Source organism: Colobus angolensis, unplaced genomic scaffold (assembly GCF_000951035.1).
Source record: "Colobus angolensis palliatus isolate OR3802 unplaced genomic scaffold, Cang.pa_1.0 Scaffold236, whole genome shotgun sequence".
Lineage (NCBI taxonomy): Eukaryota > Metazoa > Chordata > Mammalia > Primates > Cercopithecidae > Colobus > Colobus angolensis.
In genome coordinates, this window is record NW_012115555.1 from 1,141,552 (window position 1) to 1,159,796 (window position 18,245).

Below are 18,245 nucleotides of genomic sequence, written 5' to 3' on the forward strand. Positions count from 1 at the left end.
CTTATTAGTTGAATGAGGAGGTGAGAAATAAGAGACTCAGTTTGCTGGGATGATGATGTTTGTTGGTTTAATCTGTCTTAAACCTTTCTTTGAACACTGAATTAAACCTTAACCTCTTTTTTCTAAAAATATCAACTGGGGCCAGATGCAGTGGCTCACACTTGTAATCCCAGCACTTTGGGAGGCTGAAATGGGAGGATCACTTGAGGCCTGGAGTTCGAGGCCAGCCTGGGCAACATAGTGAGACCCCATCTCTATTTTTTAAAAGAAATAGAAAAAAAAAGTCAATTGGGAAGAATGTGTTTGAAAGATTATATCAATAAGAATATATCTTTTACAAAAATTTTTTTTAAAAAGATTAAATGGATTTTTCTCTGGCAACTTAAAAAATTAGTATTCATTAAAAATTTATTACCTCTGGGAAGAGACTTGGCCTGTGATCCCTTCTCAGAGCCCTTGTATTAGTCAGGGTTCTTCTGAGTCAAGTTGACATATAACATCAATCATCAGAGCCCACCTTTTCCTTTTTTTTTTTCTTTTTTTTTGGTAAGAGAAACTCACAAGATCACAGTCCTATCACTTTTTCTATGTGAGGAGAGCATTTGAGGGATGTTGACACATTATGATTATTCTGAATGCCTACTGTTTCTTGTACCATGAGTCAAAAGAAATTAATTTCCCCGGCTGGGCACGGTGGCTTGCGCCTGTAATCCCAGCACTTTGAGAGGCCGAGGCGGATCACCTGAGGTCAGGAGTTCGAGACCAGCCTGACCAACATAGTGAAACCCTGTCTCTATTAAAAATACAAAATTAGCCAGGCATAGTGGCACACGCCTGTAACCCTAGCTACTTGGGAGACTGAGGCAGTGGAATCACTTGAACCCATGAGGTAGAGGTTGCAGTGAGCCAAGATCGTGCCATTGCACTCCAGCCTGGGCGACAAGAATGAAATTTGTAAAAAAAAATAGAAGGAAAGAAATTAATTGCCCCTTTCAACTTCATCTCTCTGCCTTCCTCTCCCTTCAAACCCACTCTCTTTCTAGTGTGAACTGAGAAAGAAGAATGAGGCTTAAACATGATTAAATATAAGGACGTTATTTTGTGTTCGTGTCAGTGTTTGGAATGTTTGAAATGCTTGAAATGTGTCTCACTAGGTTTAAGTCTTATTTGCTTCTTTTGATCATATATTTACAGAATTAAGCGTTATTATTCTGCTTTGTTTTGTATGGTTTCCTTGCTTGAAGAGCTGAGCCATATATTAAGTAATCCCAATAGAGAGAAATCTGAATCCAGAAAACAGTTAAAAAAGTCAAACATTGATTTAAATGTGGTCTTCTATTTTTAAAAGGATCCTTTTGTGTATATTTAATTATCCAGCTTTTCTGTAGATGTATATTTGTATTTACAAACACTCCGTCAAGTTTCATGACTAATCACAAAAAATGCATTTATGATTCAGTGTAGGAGGCAATGTGTTAGTATGGGAAGGGTGTGTATTTTGGAGATAGGACATCCTGGGTTTAAATCCTGACACCAATGTTTACCAAGTCTTTAACCTTGGGTAAATATCTGAGTTAGTTTCCTAATCTGTAAAATGGGGAATAATAATAGCTACCAGGCAGGGATATGGTAAGAATAAGAGATGCTACTTTTGTAAGTGCCTAGCACAGTGTACAATACATAGTCAATACTCAATACCTACTGTCTTTCAAAGGTAAAGTTATTTAGAAGGCAACAGAAAGTAGATGGGATTTTGTTTTTAACTAGTTTTTCTCCCCCTATTAATATGATTTGAGGGACTTCACCTATAACTAAAAAAGAGTTCTAAATTCCCAGCAAAGAACTAATGGAATTCAGAAACCAATCTCCCTTTCATTATGTTTTGCTGAGAATCAGGGAGGAGATTCTTTTTCAGAGCCTAGAAGATGGCCAGAGATTGTGGCACCCTTTCATATGAACTTCATCTCTTCTACAGCAATCTCTTAAAAAGTAGTTCTTTAAAAACTTGGGGCCTGGCACAGTTGCTCACACCTGCAATCCCAGCACTTTGGGAGGCCGAGGCAGGAGGATCACTTGAGCCCAGGAGTTCAAGATCAACCTGGGCAACATAGAGAGATCCTGTCTCAAAAAGAAAAGGGGGGAGAAAAACTTTGGAAGTTTCTGGAAGATACGAACATTCAAATTAGCCTTAGAAGCACAGGTCTCTATTTTGGGAGTAGAAACAGGTCACAAAAGAATTATAATAAGCAATGTAAAATATCAGAGTTGAGAAGAGATATGGAACTTACCCACAGGAGTCAGTGCTAAAAACAAAACACAAAAGAAAGATCAGTGGGGATTTTCTAACTCAAGAAGAACCAGCCTTCCAATAGTATCCTTCCTAGGTGGATTTAGAAACAGGACTTGGAGGGAGCATAAAACTCTGTTTCATCCTCAGGAGTGTTGCTGGCCAATGCTCCACATCCCACTCCACACAGAGGATTGTCTTTAGGATGCCATTTAGTTGATATAGGGATTTGAAATCTTGGGTAGGTAATATCAATTCTACTGAAATTTAAACTATTGCATTTCCTTCCTTTCTTTGTTCTTTCATAAGTCTTTCACACGTCTTCTGCAAAACAGTTTTTTGCTCACTGTTCTGGTCAGTTTGAAAAATGTGTATTGTTGATCAATTACCAAAATCACCTCTCATCCTGACACATACTCTTTTTGTCAATCTTAGAGGATTTTCTTTTGTATTAAAAATTATTAGTTGCCAGATTATAGCACAGAGGAACTAGGCTCTGTTGTGATAGATTAGCTGGGAATATATGCTACCAAAAATCTTTGGTAGTAAATAACTAGAATCAAACACAAGGCCATTATACTTTGTTACAAAAGGAAAATAGATAAGAAGAATTAAAACTGAAATATGAGGAAATCACTTACTGAAGAAATTTTGACTGCTCTAAGGTAGAAGAATTTGTAATACAAGGACATTTGGGAAAAAGAATGTAAAGGTCCTAGGCACAGAAATAGGTAAGGCAAGGAAATGATCCAAACTTACTGATTTTTCCAGAACTGTCCACTGAAAGAGACAAAGGCAAACACATCAGTAGGTACTGGGCTTTCCTGTCTTCCCAGTCCCTAAGCTTCTGCATTGAGTGGGATCATCTGCGTCATTAACAACTAAATTTCATTTATTTAAACGTGAAGAAACTTCATTTCCCCTCCCCCTTCTCTTTGCCCAGTGTAGTTTACAAAGACCTTGTGATAAGCTACTTTAAATCACCTTTACTCATCATTGACCATTAGCAATTTTGTCTAGAATGTCAATATTACAATTTATAAAATATAGGACATATAATGGTCTTGCTTAGAAGATGTGTGCTAACATTTTTTGACATTGTTTGATACGAGTTTTTTTTTAAATATATTTTTTTGAGACAGGGTTTCAGTCTTCTAGGCTGCAGTGCAGTGGCACGAACATGGCTCACTGCAGCTTCCACTTCCGGGGCTCAAGTGATCCTCCAGTTTCAGCCTCCTGAGTAGCTGGGACTAGAGGTGCATGCTACCACACCCAGCTAATTTTTTAATATTTTTTTTGTAGAGACAGAGTTTCACCATGTTGCCCAGGCTGGTCTGGAACCCTGCGCTCAAGTGATCCACCTGCCTTGGCTTCCCGAAGTACTGGGATTATAGGTGTAAGCCACCATGCCTGGCCTGGTGTGAAATATTTAAGGTAAAGTTGTTACCAAGTACTGAAATACAGGTGTATCTTTTTTGTTGATGTTACTTGATAAAGCACAAAATAGGCTGGCACAGTGGCTCATGCCTGTAGTCCCAGCACTTTGGAAGGCTGTGAGGCAAGCGGACGGCTTGAGCCTAGGAGTTCAAGACCAGCCTGGGCAACATAGTGAGACCCCCATCTCTGCAAAAAAATAGAAAATAATTAGCTGGGTGTGGTGGCATGTGCCTGTAGTCCCAGCTGCTCAGAAAGCTGAGGTGGGAGGATTGCTTTGGAAGTCAAGGCTGCAGTGGGCCATGATCATACCAGGGCACTCTAGCCTGAGTGAGTGAAGCTCTGTCTTTAAAAAAAAAAAAGCACAAAATAATAAGAAAGCATGAAATTGTAAGAAGCATAATACCAGGATTGTTTACCAGAGATAAATATGTGGAGTTAGGGTATTTAAACCATAGAGTGGGAGTTGGTGAAATACAGCCCATGGAATAAATCTAGTATGTTGGCTATTTTTGCATGTCCTGTGAGGTAAGAATGGATTTTACATATTTAAATAGTTGAAGTAATAATAATAATAGTAATAATAATATTTTGTGGCACATGTATGAAATTCAAATTTCAATGTCTAAAATAGTATTTTATTGGGACATATCCATGCTCATTCTTTTATATATTGTCTATGACTGTTTTTGTGCTACAACAGCAGAGTTGAGTAGTTGTGACACAGACTTTATGGCTTATAAAATTTAAAATATTTGGCTGGGCATGGTGGCTTATGCCTGTAATCCCAGCACTTTAGGAGGCTAAGGCAGGAGGATTGTTTGAGGCCAGGACTTTGAGACCAGCCTAGGCAACACAGCAAGACTCAGTTTCTACAACAACAACAAAAAAGTTAGCCAAGCATGGTGGCACACATCTGTAGTCCCAGCTACTCAGGAGGCTGAGGCAGGAGAATTGCTTGAACCCAGGAGAGGAGGGTGTAGTGAGCTATGATCACACCACTGCACTCCAGGGTAGGTGACAGAGCAAGACTCTGTCTCAAAACGAAACAAAACCAGAAACAACAAACAAACCAAAAAACCACAAAAACTCAACAAACAAAACAAACACAAAACATTAAAAATATTTATAGAAAAGATTTGCTCACCCTAGCCCTACAAGAAACTAATGTATTAAAAATACATTAGAAACTTAATAGTGTGAACTTGAGGTATTCTTGAAAATCAAAACAAGAAAATAGGTTAATGGTAGCATTTTTGAACAGAAATACAGTTCTTTCCCACTCCCAATTCCCTAGTTCTTTTTTCTAGAGTACCATAACGACTTCTAGCAGAATACAATGAAATATGATGAGACAACAGATCCCTTAGTGTGTTATAAGAACCTGACACTTTTTACCACCTTTATGACTCTCACTGTGGTCCAACTTATTGTTGTCTCTCTAATTGAGCTCTCTGCTTTCACCCTTGCCTCCCAGTCAATTTCTAGTAGGGCAGTTAGCAGGACCCTTTTAAAGTGTCAGCAAGACTCCGGCTTAAGATCCACCAATGGCTCCCCATCTTGATTTAACAAAAGTCAAAATCACAACACTGACTTTCAAAGGTAGCCCTGGAAGATCTGTCCCTCTAAATCTCTCTTATAGCTTCTTTTATGTCACTTTTCATTCTGTTCCGGCTATATGGTACTTGCTTTCTTGCTTTTCCTCAAATAGTCTGGAAAATGTTCCTGCCCTAGGGTGGTTTACTTGTTGTCTTCTCTGATTGAAATAGTCCCCCCTCAAATATTGCCTAGCTAATTCTTTCACCTATTTCATGTTCCATCTAGTAGTTCTAGCAATTGCTGAGAATGAGGCATTAAACTTTCCAACTGTAGTTGTGGGGTTTTCTGTTTCTCTTCAGTTCTAGTAGGTATTTTTTTTTTTCCAGTGTGTTTTGAAGCACTGTTGTTTGGTACATACATATGTAGGATTTCTATGTCTTCTTGATGTATTGATATTTTTATCATGATATAATGTCCCTCTTTCATCCCTGGTAAATTTCTTTGCATTCAGGTCCACTTTACCTGATATTAATGTAGCCATTTCTGCCATTTTTTTTTGAAAAAAATTAATGTTTCATGGCATATATTTTTCATTTTTTTAAACTTTTATTGTTAAATTTGAAGTGACTTTCTTGTAGATAGGATATAGTTAGGTCACGTTTTTAATGTACTTTGGTAATATTTTAAAAAAATTGGTGTATTTAGACCTACACAAAATAAATTCATGTGATTTGCCTGATTGTTATGACAGGCAAGTCCCAATTCTTTCAAGGAGGGGAAGTCAGAAAAGGCTTAATCTCTGCAGCAGTAGTGGTCCAAGTTTAGATTAATAAACTTTATGGAGGAAAAGATGAAGATCAATCTTTCCTTTTTATCTTGAATTCTATTTTAGTGTTTTCTTTGTTTGCATTTTGCAGTCTGTCCCTTCTTCGATTCCCATTTGCTACATCTTCTCATTTTTATTATTTCTACCTTTTATCTTTTGGAGTTTTGTTTTGTGACCCTGTGACTTCAGATTGTGATATAAACTTCTTAGTGTATTTTTTCCGTGGTCTTCCCAGCATATTTTGCCAGCATTATTTCTTCTTGCTTCTTTTTTGCAACTTAACTCTCTAACCAGAAGAACAACTTGTTTTTGGTCCTTTCTATGTGGTTTCTTGTTTCTGTGGGCCTTTTATTTATTTAAAAGACAGAAAGACAGAAAGAAAGGAAGAAGAAAGAACAAGCGAACGAACAAAAGAAAGAAAGAAAGACCCAAACTAAACCAAAATAGAAACCAAAAACAAAAAAGTGTCAGTACAAATAAAGGAATCGAGATGCTACCAAAGACCAGAGGAAACTGAGAAAGACAGTAGGAGCTTACTGGTTGCTATTGGACCATTTGCTAAAAATAAAATAAATTACTTAAAAAAAAATTATGTACTGAGTTCCTATTGAAAATCCACTTGTAACACCAGAAAATAGACCTTTGGGAAACATTAAATCTTCTAGGAATATGCTATCTCTTATTAAGTCAATTTTAACTCCACTTTAATAACTTAAATACCCAGGCCATTTTGAGTGGCCCGTATGATGGGTTATATGAGTGAAGGCCACTTTTTCCTAATGAAATAAAATATTTTTTTAAACATTCTTAATCTAGGTCACATGAAGACTGGTTAATAGTTAAAGGTTACTAATTTATGTTATCTCTTTATCGTCTTTTATTTTTTTCTCTTCCTTTCAAATTTCTACCATTATACCAGCTCTCACTGTATTTTTTTTTTTTTACAGTACAGAAAGTTTATTTGTAATTGTGTTTTAAAATGTTTGTAATGATAATTTTTCTATATTTTTTCTTTCTGATAATCTCAAATTTAATCAGAATTTTAAAGCTGGCTTGGGAAATAACATATGTTAGAAGAAACCCTTCAGATATTTTAGGATACTGAAGAGCAGTAGAATTAAGAGAAAAGGAATTTATATGTTAGGCTTACATCTTGCTATGACTGAATGTTTATGTCCCCCTCAAATCTGTATGTTGAAGTCCTAATCTCTAATGTGATGGCATTTGAAGTGGTGCCTTTGGGAGGTAATTAGGTTATGAAAGTAGCGTCCTCATGATTGGGAGTAGTGGCCCTTATAAGAAGAGACACGAGAGAGGTTGTTTCTGACATGTGAGGACACAACAAGGCAACTGTCTGTAGGCCACGAAAACCTCCCTCACCAGGAACAAAATCAGCTAGCACTCTGATCTTAGAATTCCCAGCCTCTAGACAGGGAGAAATAAATGTTTGTTGTTTATCAGTTTATTGTATTCTGTATTGCAGCCTGAACGGACTAAGACACACCCTTTGCTAAAATACCAACAAAAAATAATGTGATTTTCTTTGGACACGGAGACAAAGGTTCTTATAGCACATTTCCCAGAGGTATTAGAATAGGGCAGAGCAAGGATGTTACAATGACAAACAAGAAATCCTAAGAGCTTACATTTTCCGATCCTCTTCTATAGTCCTACATCTTTCATGGTGAATATCTTTAGAGTGCGAAAAATGTAGTTGAGTTTAGCACCTTTTCTTTTTCTTTTCAGTTTTTATGAGAATTTAAAAACTCTTCAAGAGTTAGTAATACTTATTTTAAGTTTTGCTTCTTTTACTTTTTTTCCTATTTCAGTCTCTAGTCTCAAAATATCTGTTCTATTCTTCACGGTTCATTATATTCTTCTCCTAGATTTCCATTACTAAGTTTACTTATTCCTTGCCTTACTGTGGCAGGGCAGGTCTCACTAACACAGGCCTCCGTAACAACAGTTTCAGCACTGACTGAGGGGTTAAGTTAAATATTAAAAGCTGATAGAGCCAGGTTGGAATGTAACAAGCCCACCAAGAATTTGCCTAGGCCTTTCCTGGGCCTTGAAGCATGACAAGATTACGAAGGAATGCTTAACAGGACCCGTTTAGGATTAAAACAAGTTTAATGGGGGGTCTGAAGAAAATCCCCAAGCCTCCACAAACAAGTTTATTGGGGTCTGAAGGAACTCCATAAACTTCCATTATTTAACAGGAGACAAGATAAGGGTAATCACCCCAGCACCTGGACCCATTTAGAGTAAGTAAATTTACTGAAGCTCCAGAGGAAGGTCTTCAGGACTCACTTCTTAGTCATAGATTAGAAGAAGTTAATCACTTATGTCTTTAGACGAATGCACACTTGCATGTAGACATATAGCTTAGAAGGTATATCAGCTCTGGAAAACTTTGTAATTTTGAGTTGGTCTGGCAAAAATTTCTAGGCCTTCTCTCTGTACCCAGTTACATAAATAAAAACTGTCTTCTTTCCCAGTTCATCTGCATCTCGTTATTGGACCATGAAGAAAAGCAGCCTGATTCTCCTACCTCAGCCTCCCAAGTAGCTGGGATTACAGGTGTGTGCCATCCAGCTAATTTTTGTATTTTTAGTAGCAATGGGATTTTGCCATGTTGGCCAGGCTGGTCTCAAACTCCTGACCTCAGGTGATCTGCCTGCCTCGGCCTCCCAAAGTGCTGGGATTACAGGCATGAGCTACGGCGCCTGGCCAGGTCATATGTTTTTTTAAAGATCTGTATTGTCAATAAAAACTGGAGGCAAATTGGAACTGAGAAACATTTTTTTCTTTTTTAAGTTGCAGTGCTTGCAAGCAAGTCCTGTCTACAGAAGAACTGGCTCACTTAATCAGAGACATAGCAGGAGTTTAAGGGGCATAATCTATAAAGTTAGTTAGTTTGCTGATTATTCTCATTGGTGGAAAAATAATTCTCCATCACGATTATATATTGGCAAGGGTCACAACACATTTTTATGACAGTGAAACAGCAAAATAACTAACATGAATTCTTTTTTTGTTTAAGGGACCTTTACCCATTCCTGCATGTAGGCTGGGACAATTTTAGAACCCTGAGATAAAATGCAGAAACAGCAATCATGTAATTTTTGAAACTAACTGTGCGACTAAGGGGGAATTATGTAAACACTAATTACGTTTTGTTAAAGATTTATGGGAGCATTGTGACCTGACCAAGGACAAAGACATTTCCAACCTCCTCTGACTCTTGCTGGCACCCAGATCTCTGTGTTCCTCAGTCATCTCTTGATTCTAACTCCTGCGCATAGTTTCCCCATATCCCGCCTCCCATAGAAACCCTCCAGCCAGGCTGGAAGACATTAGATGGATGGTACTTTAGAATGCTGGTTCTCCATCTTCTCCGTTTGCTGACTTTCCAATTCCATCTGCTTTTCATCCCAACAACCCTTGTCTCTCATGTCTGGCTTTTTAGCCGCAAGCAGTCAAACCTGGGTTTGGTTACTTAGATTTATATGTATCAATATTGTAAAAATCAGCACTAAAATTGTTTCCATTAGGAAGCCAGCAATGTAAAGCATATGAACTTAAGCCTTTATTTTAGGTTCCAGTGCTAAATGGAACTATTATTCAATTTAAGAACATAAAAGGCTTGTTGTCTGTCCCTCCCTTCCTCCCTCCTTCTCTTTCTGCCTTCCTTCTGGTTTTCTTTCCTTCTTTTTTCACCTGCTGCCATTCTCAGTTTATCTCATGATACAAGGTTTTTCTGACTGCCATGAGTACTCAGTGTCAAATGCTCAGGCAAAATGGATGATTTGGCTAGGCTAACAAAGTGTTCATTTTGTAGTATTTGCATTTTTTTAGTGCATATTCTTATGATTTTGAGGAAATTTTGCTGTCTCCCTACATTTCTATTTTGTTCCTTGTATTGTTAGTGCTTTTCCTTGTATTTAATTTTGTTTCAAAAAATCAAAATTGTTTTGTTGATTATTTTAAAATACTTTTAATTTCATTAGTTTTTGCCTAATAAAAGTAGGACATTTTTATTATTGTTTCCTACTTTGAGATTTTTCCTTTTTTTAATCATCTTGAGCTCATGTTTAGTTCATCTATCTTTATTAATGAATACTTTCTATTAAAACCATTTACCCTAATAATTTCTCTCTAAATGATATTTTGGCTATATCCTAAGTGCTTTAAGTAATGATTTTATACTCACTTATTTCTATATATTTGGTAATTTCTCTCACAATTTTGTTTGTAACCTGTGGATTACTTGGATGTATGCTTTTTTGTTTCTAAATACTTATATGTTAATATTTTTTGTTATTTATTTCTCTTTTGTTGCCTTGCGCTCAGAGAATCTGATTTCTGTTATGTTGAAGTGTACTTTGAAATTAGTTGAGGCTTGCTCTAGTTGAAGGAATTGGTGGTGGTCAAGTTAATAACTTTTCCATCTATGCTTGCTTGGTGGAATGTTCAGTGTACATTACTAGATAAAGCTTTCTAAAATATGTCAAAGCCTCTCTAGCCTTACTAATTTTTGTCTGTTTTATTTATTTATTTTATGAGAGAAATATTATTGAAATATCTTTATTTAGTTACAGATATCTTTGTTATTTTGTCAGTTTTTGTTTTATGTATTTAAAAAGCTATGCTATAAGCTCACAGCTTTCACTTATATTTTATCTGATATTTGCACAATTATATCAAGTTTTGTTTTGTTGTTAATTGCCTGTTTTTTTTTTGAGACAGAATTTCACTCTTGTCACTCAGGCTGGAGTGCAATGGTGCAATCTCGGCTCACTGCAACCTCTGCCTCCTAGGTTCAAGTGACTCTCTGGCTTCAGCCTCCCAAGTAGCTGGGATGACAGACATGTACCACCACGCCTGGCTAATTTTGTATTTTTAGTAGAGAGGGGTTTCACCATGTTGGCCAGGCTGGTCTTGAACTTCTGACCTCAAGTGATCTACCTGCATTGGTCTGCCAAAGTGCTGGAATTACAGGTGTGAGCCACTGCACCCAGCCAATTGCCTGGTATGTTTTAAAATTTCTTCATTAAATTTTTCTGTGTGTCACTTTATTTTAGGTACATTTCTTAATAGAGTTTAGCTATTTTTCTTATTTTTTGTTTACAGGAAAATGAAAAAATTAAAAAAGTTTAACTCTTTTAATGACATCTGAGAGTTTCTATCTTTTAATCTGTGAGTTTAATCTACTATTGTATAATATTGTGTTAAACGACATATTTAGACTTTTTTGACCCTCATTTTAAAAAAATTTGCTTTTTATTTGCTTTCTCTTTTTCTTTTTTCTTGCTTTCTTGTGGATTAGCGTTTTCTTATTTTTATTTTCCCTATGGGTTCAGAAGGTATATGTCACATTTCTATTATATTAAAGTTGTCTTTTATTTTTGCCCTAAATATTCAAATGTATATATTTAATAAGATGAAAAGTTAATCAGTACATCTGACCTTTTGTCAAATAATCTTAGTTCATAATCACTAGCCTTGTCTCTAAGGTTTTTTTTCCTAATGCTTTAGGTCTACTCATTTTAAAGCACACTAATATATTTCTCCTTCACGCTCTCCTTCCCCTTCTTTTCTTCCTGCATTTTTTTTTTTTTTTTTTTTTTTTTTCTTTTTCAGACAGGGTCTTGCTCCTAGACTGGAGTGCAGTGGCACAATCACGGCTCACTGCTGCTTTGACCTCCCAGGCTCGAGCAATCTTCCCACCTCAGTCTACTGAGTAGCTGGGACTACAGGCATGCACCACCACACTCAGCTGATGTTTGTATTTTTTGTAGAGACAGGATTTCGCCATGGTGCCCAGCTTGGTCTCCAACTCCTGTGCTCAAGCAATCCACCTGCCTTGGCCTCCCAAAGTGCAGGGCTTGTAGGCGTGAGCCACTGTGCTCAGCCTCTTTCTGCTTCTTTTCCTTCTCCTTCTCTTCCTTCTCTTTTTCTTCTTTATAGTCAACATTTTAGATTTACTATCATGTTTTGTTGATTTGTTTTCTTACATATGTTTCTTGGTTCTAACTTCTTTTTGAGTTTTTACTTAAAAGTAAACTCCCTGAAGTATGTCCCTTTGATAATTCTTTCACTGGGGACCTGTATTTAATGAGTTTCTATGCTCTTGAATATATGAAAATGACTTCATTTCATTCTCACTCATAAATGATAATTTGGCTGATTGTTATCATATGGGTTTATAGTAATTTTCCTTCAGTCTTCTGATGATATTGTTCTGTTGTGTTATTTAAAAAAAATTTTTATTTTTAATTTTTATTTTATTATCTAACAATTGTTTCAATTTTAATAGCTTTTTTATTTTCAAGATTTCAGCTTGGTTCTTTTTTAAATCTGCCTGTTCTTTCTTCAAACTATCTCTCAAATACATATATATATTTTATGTGTATATATAATATATACACATTTCTTTTTTTGTCTTTTTAGAAAGGATAGTCTTTCTTTTATCCCCCAATAGGTAAGCCACAACCTATCAGAACTCCAGCCTTTCGTGGCCTTTTCATGCTACACTAGCTGCCATATGCCATATCAGCTGCCTTACCGTTTAAAATTTTACTATCTCCTTCACCTCCTCCATTTAGGCATTTCTTCCCTCCTATGTTATCAAGGTTACTCATGACATTCATTTTGCAAAATTCCTTGTCAGTTCTTACTCCAAAAATTTATTGCTTACCTGTTTTTGATACTGTTCATTCTTTCCATATTGAAATACTATCTTCTCTTGAGTGCTGTGAGACTCCCCCTCCTTTGCTGGTTCTCCTTCTATCTCCCTGCTCACAACTTCTCTATATGCTCAGTTAGATTTTTCTCTTATTCTAGACTTCTAAAACTGATTAATTCTTACCCCTTCATTTTCACATATACCTTTGGTTATCTAATTTAGTCCAATGGTCTTAAATGTTATCTATATGCTGATTACTGTCTAATTTATTTCCCATCCAATCTCTCCCTAAATCTTCAGACTCAAATATTTAATTGCCTTTTAATATGGAGTATATGCTTGGATGGGGAACAGAATGTTTAGTGGGATTTTTCTTGTTACCCCCAAATTGACAAGTAGGATCACAAAGCTGAGGAAAAAGAGGCTATAACTTCCCATTCCCCTCCTCAGCAAACTGCGGTGAGACAAGCCCTCAGGAGGGATTGCAGCATTGTCAACTCCATAATTCAAAGGGAAAGGATTCCTGAGGCTGTGCAGTGCAGAGGTGCTGCTCGCCAGCCTTGACAGGTGATGACCAAATTAGCTCTTCTATCTCAAATGTTACCCTTTTTCCAAGCCAACGTAAGCAAACAACTGTAAAGGGTAGGAGATTTAAGAGTCTTTGGAGTTGTGAGTAGTTAACACAGGAATGATGTTGTAGGGGAGGAAGGAATTGTGCTTTCTTTTTCTGAAGGCAAATGGGAAGCACTTTGAGATTTGCTTACAGTGATTGGGGATATCTGTGAGAAAGGATGTGTGGCAACCCATCTCCTGGTGGAATAGTGGATTTGTTGATATGTTTTGTGCCTATCCGAATAGAAGGAAAATAAAATTGGAGACAGACAGTAGTGCAGAGTGTCCTTGTTCTGTGACAAGGATGCTTGAGCTTTCTGAGGGTTCCTTGGGTAGAGCAAAATACATCCTGGCTTGAGCCTTTTTGCTAGTATGTTACTCAAGTGGGTGGCCTACTTGGTAAGGACATCTCTGCAGTACGGGCTATGAAGTATATTGCTGAAGAGGGAGCTGAGGGGCTCTGGAATAGGCAAGACTAGAGTCAGTACTCCCACCTCAGGGACTATGCAGTAGAACCTCAGAGCTGGTCGAGTTCTTGTAGGTTCCTCCAAAGAACTCAAATATGTATTCTGCAAGACATTTGGGTGTCTGCTCTAGATGACATCAAAGGACAGTCAGTCTCAGGTTCTCAGAGGAAAGAACCTACAACTAACAGAGGAAGGAGATTGCATGCCCCAAATCCATCCTCTCAGCCTCAACAGTGGTAATTATAAGAACAGTAGGAATTATAGCAACAAGGAGAGTGGGCAGGAAGGGGAAGAATGTTGTATTTCTCTTCCCTATTGTGAGTCAGTGTGCCTGAGACTGGCCATTAGGAGAGGAAAGGGTTTTAAAGGGGGTGACTTGAGCATTTTAAATAATTTAACATAACTAGAAAATTATGGGTTCTAAGACATCACTAAGTGACAGGAAGGAGATATATAGCAGAGAACATGCTTGAAGCCTGCTAAAGTCAGATTATTTAATTAATTAGTCCTAAATGTCCCAGGCATCTGGAACCTAACATATGCAAAACTGAACTCACAATAGCATGCTATAAATCTGCTCTTCTTCCACGCTACCAAAATCAACAAATAGTCTCATTCGTCAAGTTACTTAGACCCCAAATCTAGGAGTAACCCTTGGTGTCTTCTTTTTCCCTTAAAATCACATTCAATTGAAGAGCAGGCCCTGTTTCCTTCTCCCACCAAATAAATAAAATCTGAAGACCTTCTTCCCACTTCCACTCTGATCACTCTTCTCCTTGCCACACTCACCTTTAGTTTCAGGCCTCTTAACTGGTCTTCCTGCTTGCTCTCTTGAGCCCCCACTCTCACCCCAGTTAATCCTCCACAATAACAGAGTGATCTTTTAAAATTATAAAGTAGACCCTATCATTACCCTGTTCCAGCCCTTCAGTTGCTTCTCATGATACCTAGAATGAAATCTGCAATTTTGATTAAGGACTGCAGGGCCCGACATAATCTGGCTCTTGTCACTCTGGCCCTACCTCCTGCTCTGCCTCCTTCTTTCTAGCCTGGCTGGCTGTTTTGCATCCCAATAGCAGGCCTGTGCATGTTGTACTTGTTCCTTTTGCCTGAAGCACAGTCCCCCTTCTGTGCCATCTTTCTTTAGTCTGTTACTCTTCTTATTTTTCTACATGAATTTATCTGCCTGACATTTACTGTATGTTTACTTGCCGTTATTTGCCTGTTTTATCTCAACATATAAACTCCCTAAGTGCAAGGACTTTGTCTTGCTCATGGCTATATTTCCAGTGCTTAGGATAATGCCTGGCCTAGAATAGGCCAATATATATTTGTTGAATACATATATTTATTAAATGCATTAATATCTTTGAAGACTTTTTCTTTTTTTTCTTTTAGTGTTTGACTTGTTCAATGCTGTTAGGTTTCTTATTTTAGTCTTCTTCAGATTGCTCTAGTTCTATTTCTGTGGGTTGGAATTCTCCAATTTGTTGGGGGCTTGTGAGGTATCACTCACATGGTGCTGGATTTCCTCATAGATTTCATAACTTTTAGTAGTTACTTATTCCTCGGGGGCTAGCTTTCATGGATATTCTATGATATAAATACCCTAGATTGTGGATCTCTTCTTGTTGACTATCATCCTAACTTCTTGGGTACACTGTCACTGAACCAGATCTCAGTTGTATTGACTCGGAATATTATGCACACTGCATGGGTAGCACACTTCCAGCAGGGCTCTGCACCCTGGACAGATCTAACTCTGGACCTGTTTGGGTGGCTCTGTTTTCATGCTTGGGGTATTTTGACTTCTCTTCATGGGGAGGTAGTGTATTTTCTGCTCCTGGCTTTACTCCAAGTGGTGTAATTCCAGTTTTCTACATGTTGTATCTTGAGGCTTTGTCCACCATCTTGGAGCAGGTGTTGAAACCCTCCCTTTGCTCCTGAGCTGCTACCTCTGTTTTCTCATTCCCTCACCATTCCTCCCAAGAGCTTAACTTTAGCTTTCCTTTCTTTATATGTGTTCCTATATTCAATTTCTGCTCCTTGGAAATCACTCTTACTCTCCTTCTTTATGCGTAGGTATGGCTGTGTATTTTTCATTTAGAAATATTTCTAGCCAAGACTTAGCAAGCCCCAAATGAGGTGTTATAACCCGTAGTTACTTTGGCATTCCTTTTTTCTTTCTCCCTGCCCCTTGGATCTTGGATTTTTACATTATTTCCCTGCCCACCCTCTTTGATAACTCCTCTGAAAAGGACACTATGCATTTAATTTGGATTCTGGCTTGTAATTTCTAGCTGTGAGACCAATAATCCCTTCTCCTGAACTTTGGTGGGCCTTGGTGTCTGTTCACAATTATAGGGCCCATGTGCAAACATAGACATCTGGAATTTCCAGCTTCATTCCTGGGTCTCAACCACTGAGTATGTATTTTCATCTGTGCAGTGAGAATACTTAGCTGATCAGGCTGTTTGCTCAGGCTTCAGAAAGGTGTGTGGATGGGATTTTGGAGAGACACTCACTAATAATTCTTTGCTGACAGTTCCAATTCTCTTCACTCAAATACCAATGCCTTTGTCCTAACATTATTGAAATTAGTAAAATGTTGTTATTATGAAAACTATATCCAGAGTCCAGAGTGTGTTTAGAAGGAACTGGAGGAGGATATATAAGCATGTCTGCAATCTGTTAGAATAACATAGAGATGTCTTTCATGTTTAAAAATTTGAAAATTTTACCTTCTCTCTGGATTAAGTGAGATGCTTTGACAACTCTAGATGTGAATTCTTGCATGAAGAGGTTGGCTGGAGCAGGGCAGCAGCTACCTTCTTCAGACTATGCGTGTCCTCCCAGTTTTACACAGTTCCCAGGAGACTCACCTCATCTTGCTCATTTACTGACCTGCCTGGGCTCTTTTGGTATCTGTGTTTTTAACCTTGACAGGAACTTTGGGTTTTAATATTAATGCGATTTAATTTGAGGCTGAGGAATCTCAGCTGGTATTGAGTTTGCTTAAATCATTTATAACTGAGATATGCGAACCAGATTTGCATTTTGGAAGACTAGGACGTAGCGTGAAAGACAGTTTCACGAATTCTATAATAAATATCATCATTGTCAGTGCTTGATCTGGTTTAAATATTGAGTCACTGTTGGTATGTGTTACCTTGGAGGTTGAGTTTATAACTAAAATAATGGAGCTGGGCGTGGTGGCTCACACCTGTAAACCCAGCACTTTGGGATGCTGAGGTGGGCGGATCACTTGAGGTCAGGAGTTTGAGAACAGCCTGGCCAAATGAGGAAACCCTGTCTCTACTAAAAATACAATAATTAGCTGGGCATGGTGGCTTGCACCTGTATTGCCAGCCACTTGGGAGGCTCAGGCAGGAGAATCACTTGGACCCAGCAGGTGGAGGTTGCAGTGAGCTGAGATGGTGCCACTGCACTCCAGCCTGGGTGACAGGTGAGACTCTGTCTCAAAACAAAACAAAACAACTAAAATAATGGGAAATATTACAGTTATGAATCAAAAAGGTTGTCTTGCAGTCCTAATCTGGAGGACTTTGGGTAATGTAGAAGCAAATGAATATGAGAAATATGAGTCTCAATCTTTTGGACATTTATATGAGTCTCAATGTTTTAGATACTTAGAAGTAGAAACATCTAAGATAAATCTCCACATATGACCAGCTGAAAAATAAAGAACTTACTTGCTGTTTTCCGTGAGATTACTAAAAAATAAGCAAAAAGAAATCCATTTAATTTTTCTTAAATGGAAAAACATAGTACTATCTAACATATTTTGTTGGAGTCTGTGAGGGGAGGACTTGTGTGGGCAAAGAAGGAAGCCTTCCAAACCACCTTATAGATTAGTTTTAGATTAGTTTTAGATTAGTTTTACAATGCAAAACTAGATGTAAGATTAAGCAGTGATGTAACGAAGTCAAAGGTAGGGTTTCCTTAAAGGCCCTCTTCATTTACTGGACCTGACAGCTTTGGGTCTAGTCTCAGGTAAAGACTGCTGTATCTTTCTGTTTCCTTTGAATAGCATTTTAATGTTTGAGAGAACACTGAAAGCCTCTCTCCATTTAAACTTCATTATGGATTTCATCTCTCAATAATTCCGCCTACCTGTTATTTCATAATATTGTTCAGTTTACTATTGATGAATCCTAGTTTAGTCCTCTTTTAATTAGTATTTAAGAAGATTCTCTGTAATATAGACCATGTAGGGTAATACAGAAGCAAGGGAAGAATGGGAACCACAAATCACTTTGACAGAAGTGAAGTGAAAGGGACCAAAGAGAACCAAGTAGAAAAAGACACATAGTACTTACTTATAGGTGCTGCCAGCTGACCTAAAACAATGAGATATCAGTGAAGATTTGT

The 18,245-nt window shown here is 37.6% G+C and overlaps 1 protein-coding gene across 1 annotated transcript in view; it reads right to left on the minus strand.

Annotated features, from left to right (window-relative positions):
- Positions 1-18,245, minus strand: part of LOC105513816 (chromosome unknown open reading frame, human C6orf10) — a 90,571-nt gene that overhangs the window by 10,437 nt on the left and 61,889 nt on the right. Inside the window, exons 12-13 of the mRNA XM_011944845.1 lie at positions 3,047-3,067; positions 2,289-2,303 (exon numbers count right to left, since the gene is read on the minus strand). Coding sequence (XP_011800235.1) covers positions 2,289-2,303; positions 3,047-3,067 — 36 coding nt within the window. The remainder of the gene's footprint in view (positions 1-2,288; positions 2,304-3,046; positions 3,068-18,245) is intronic.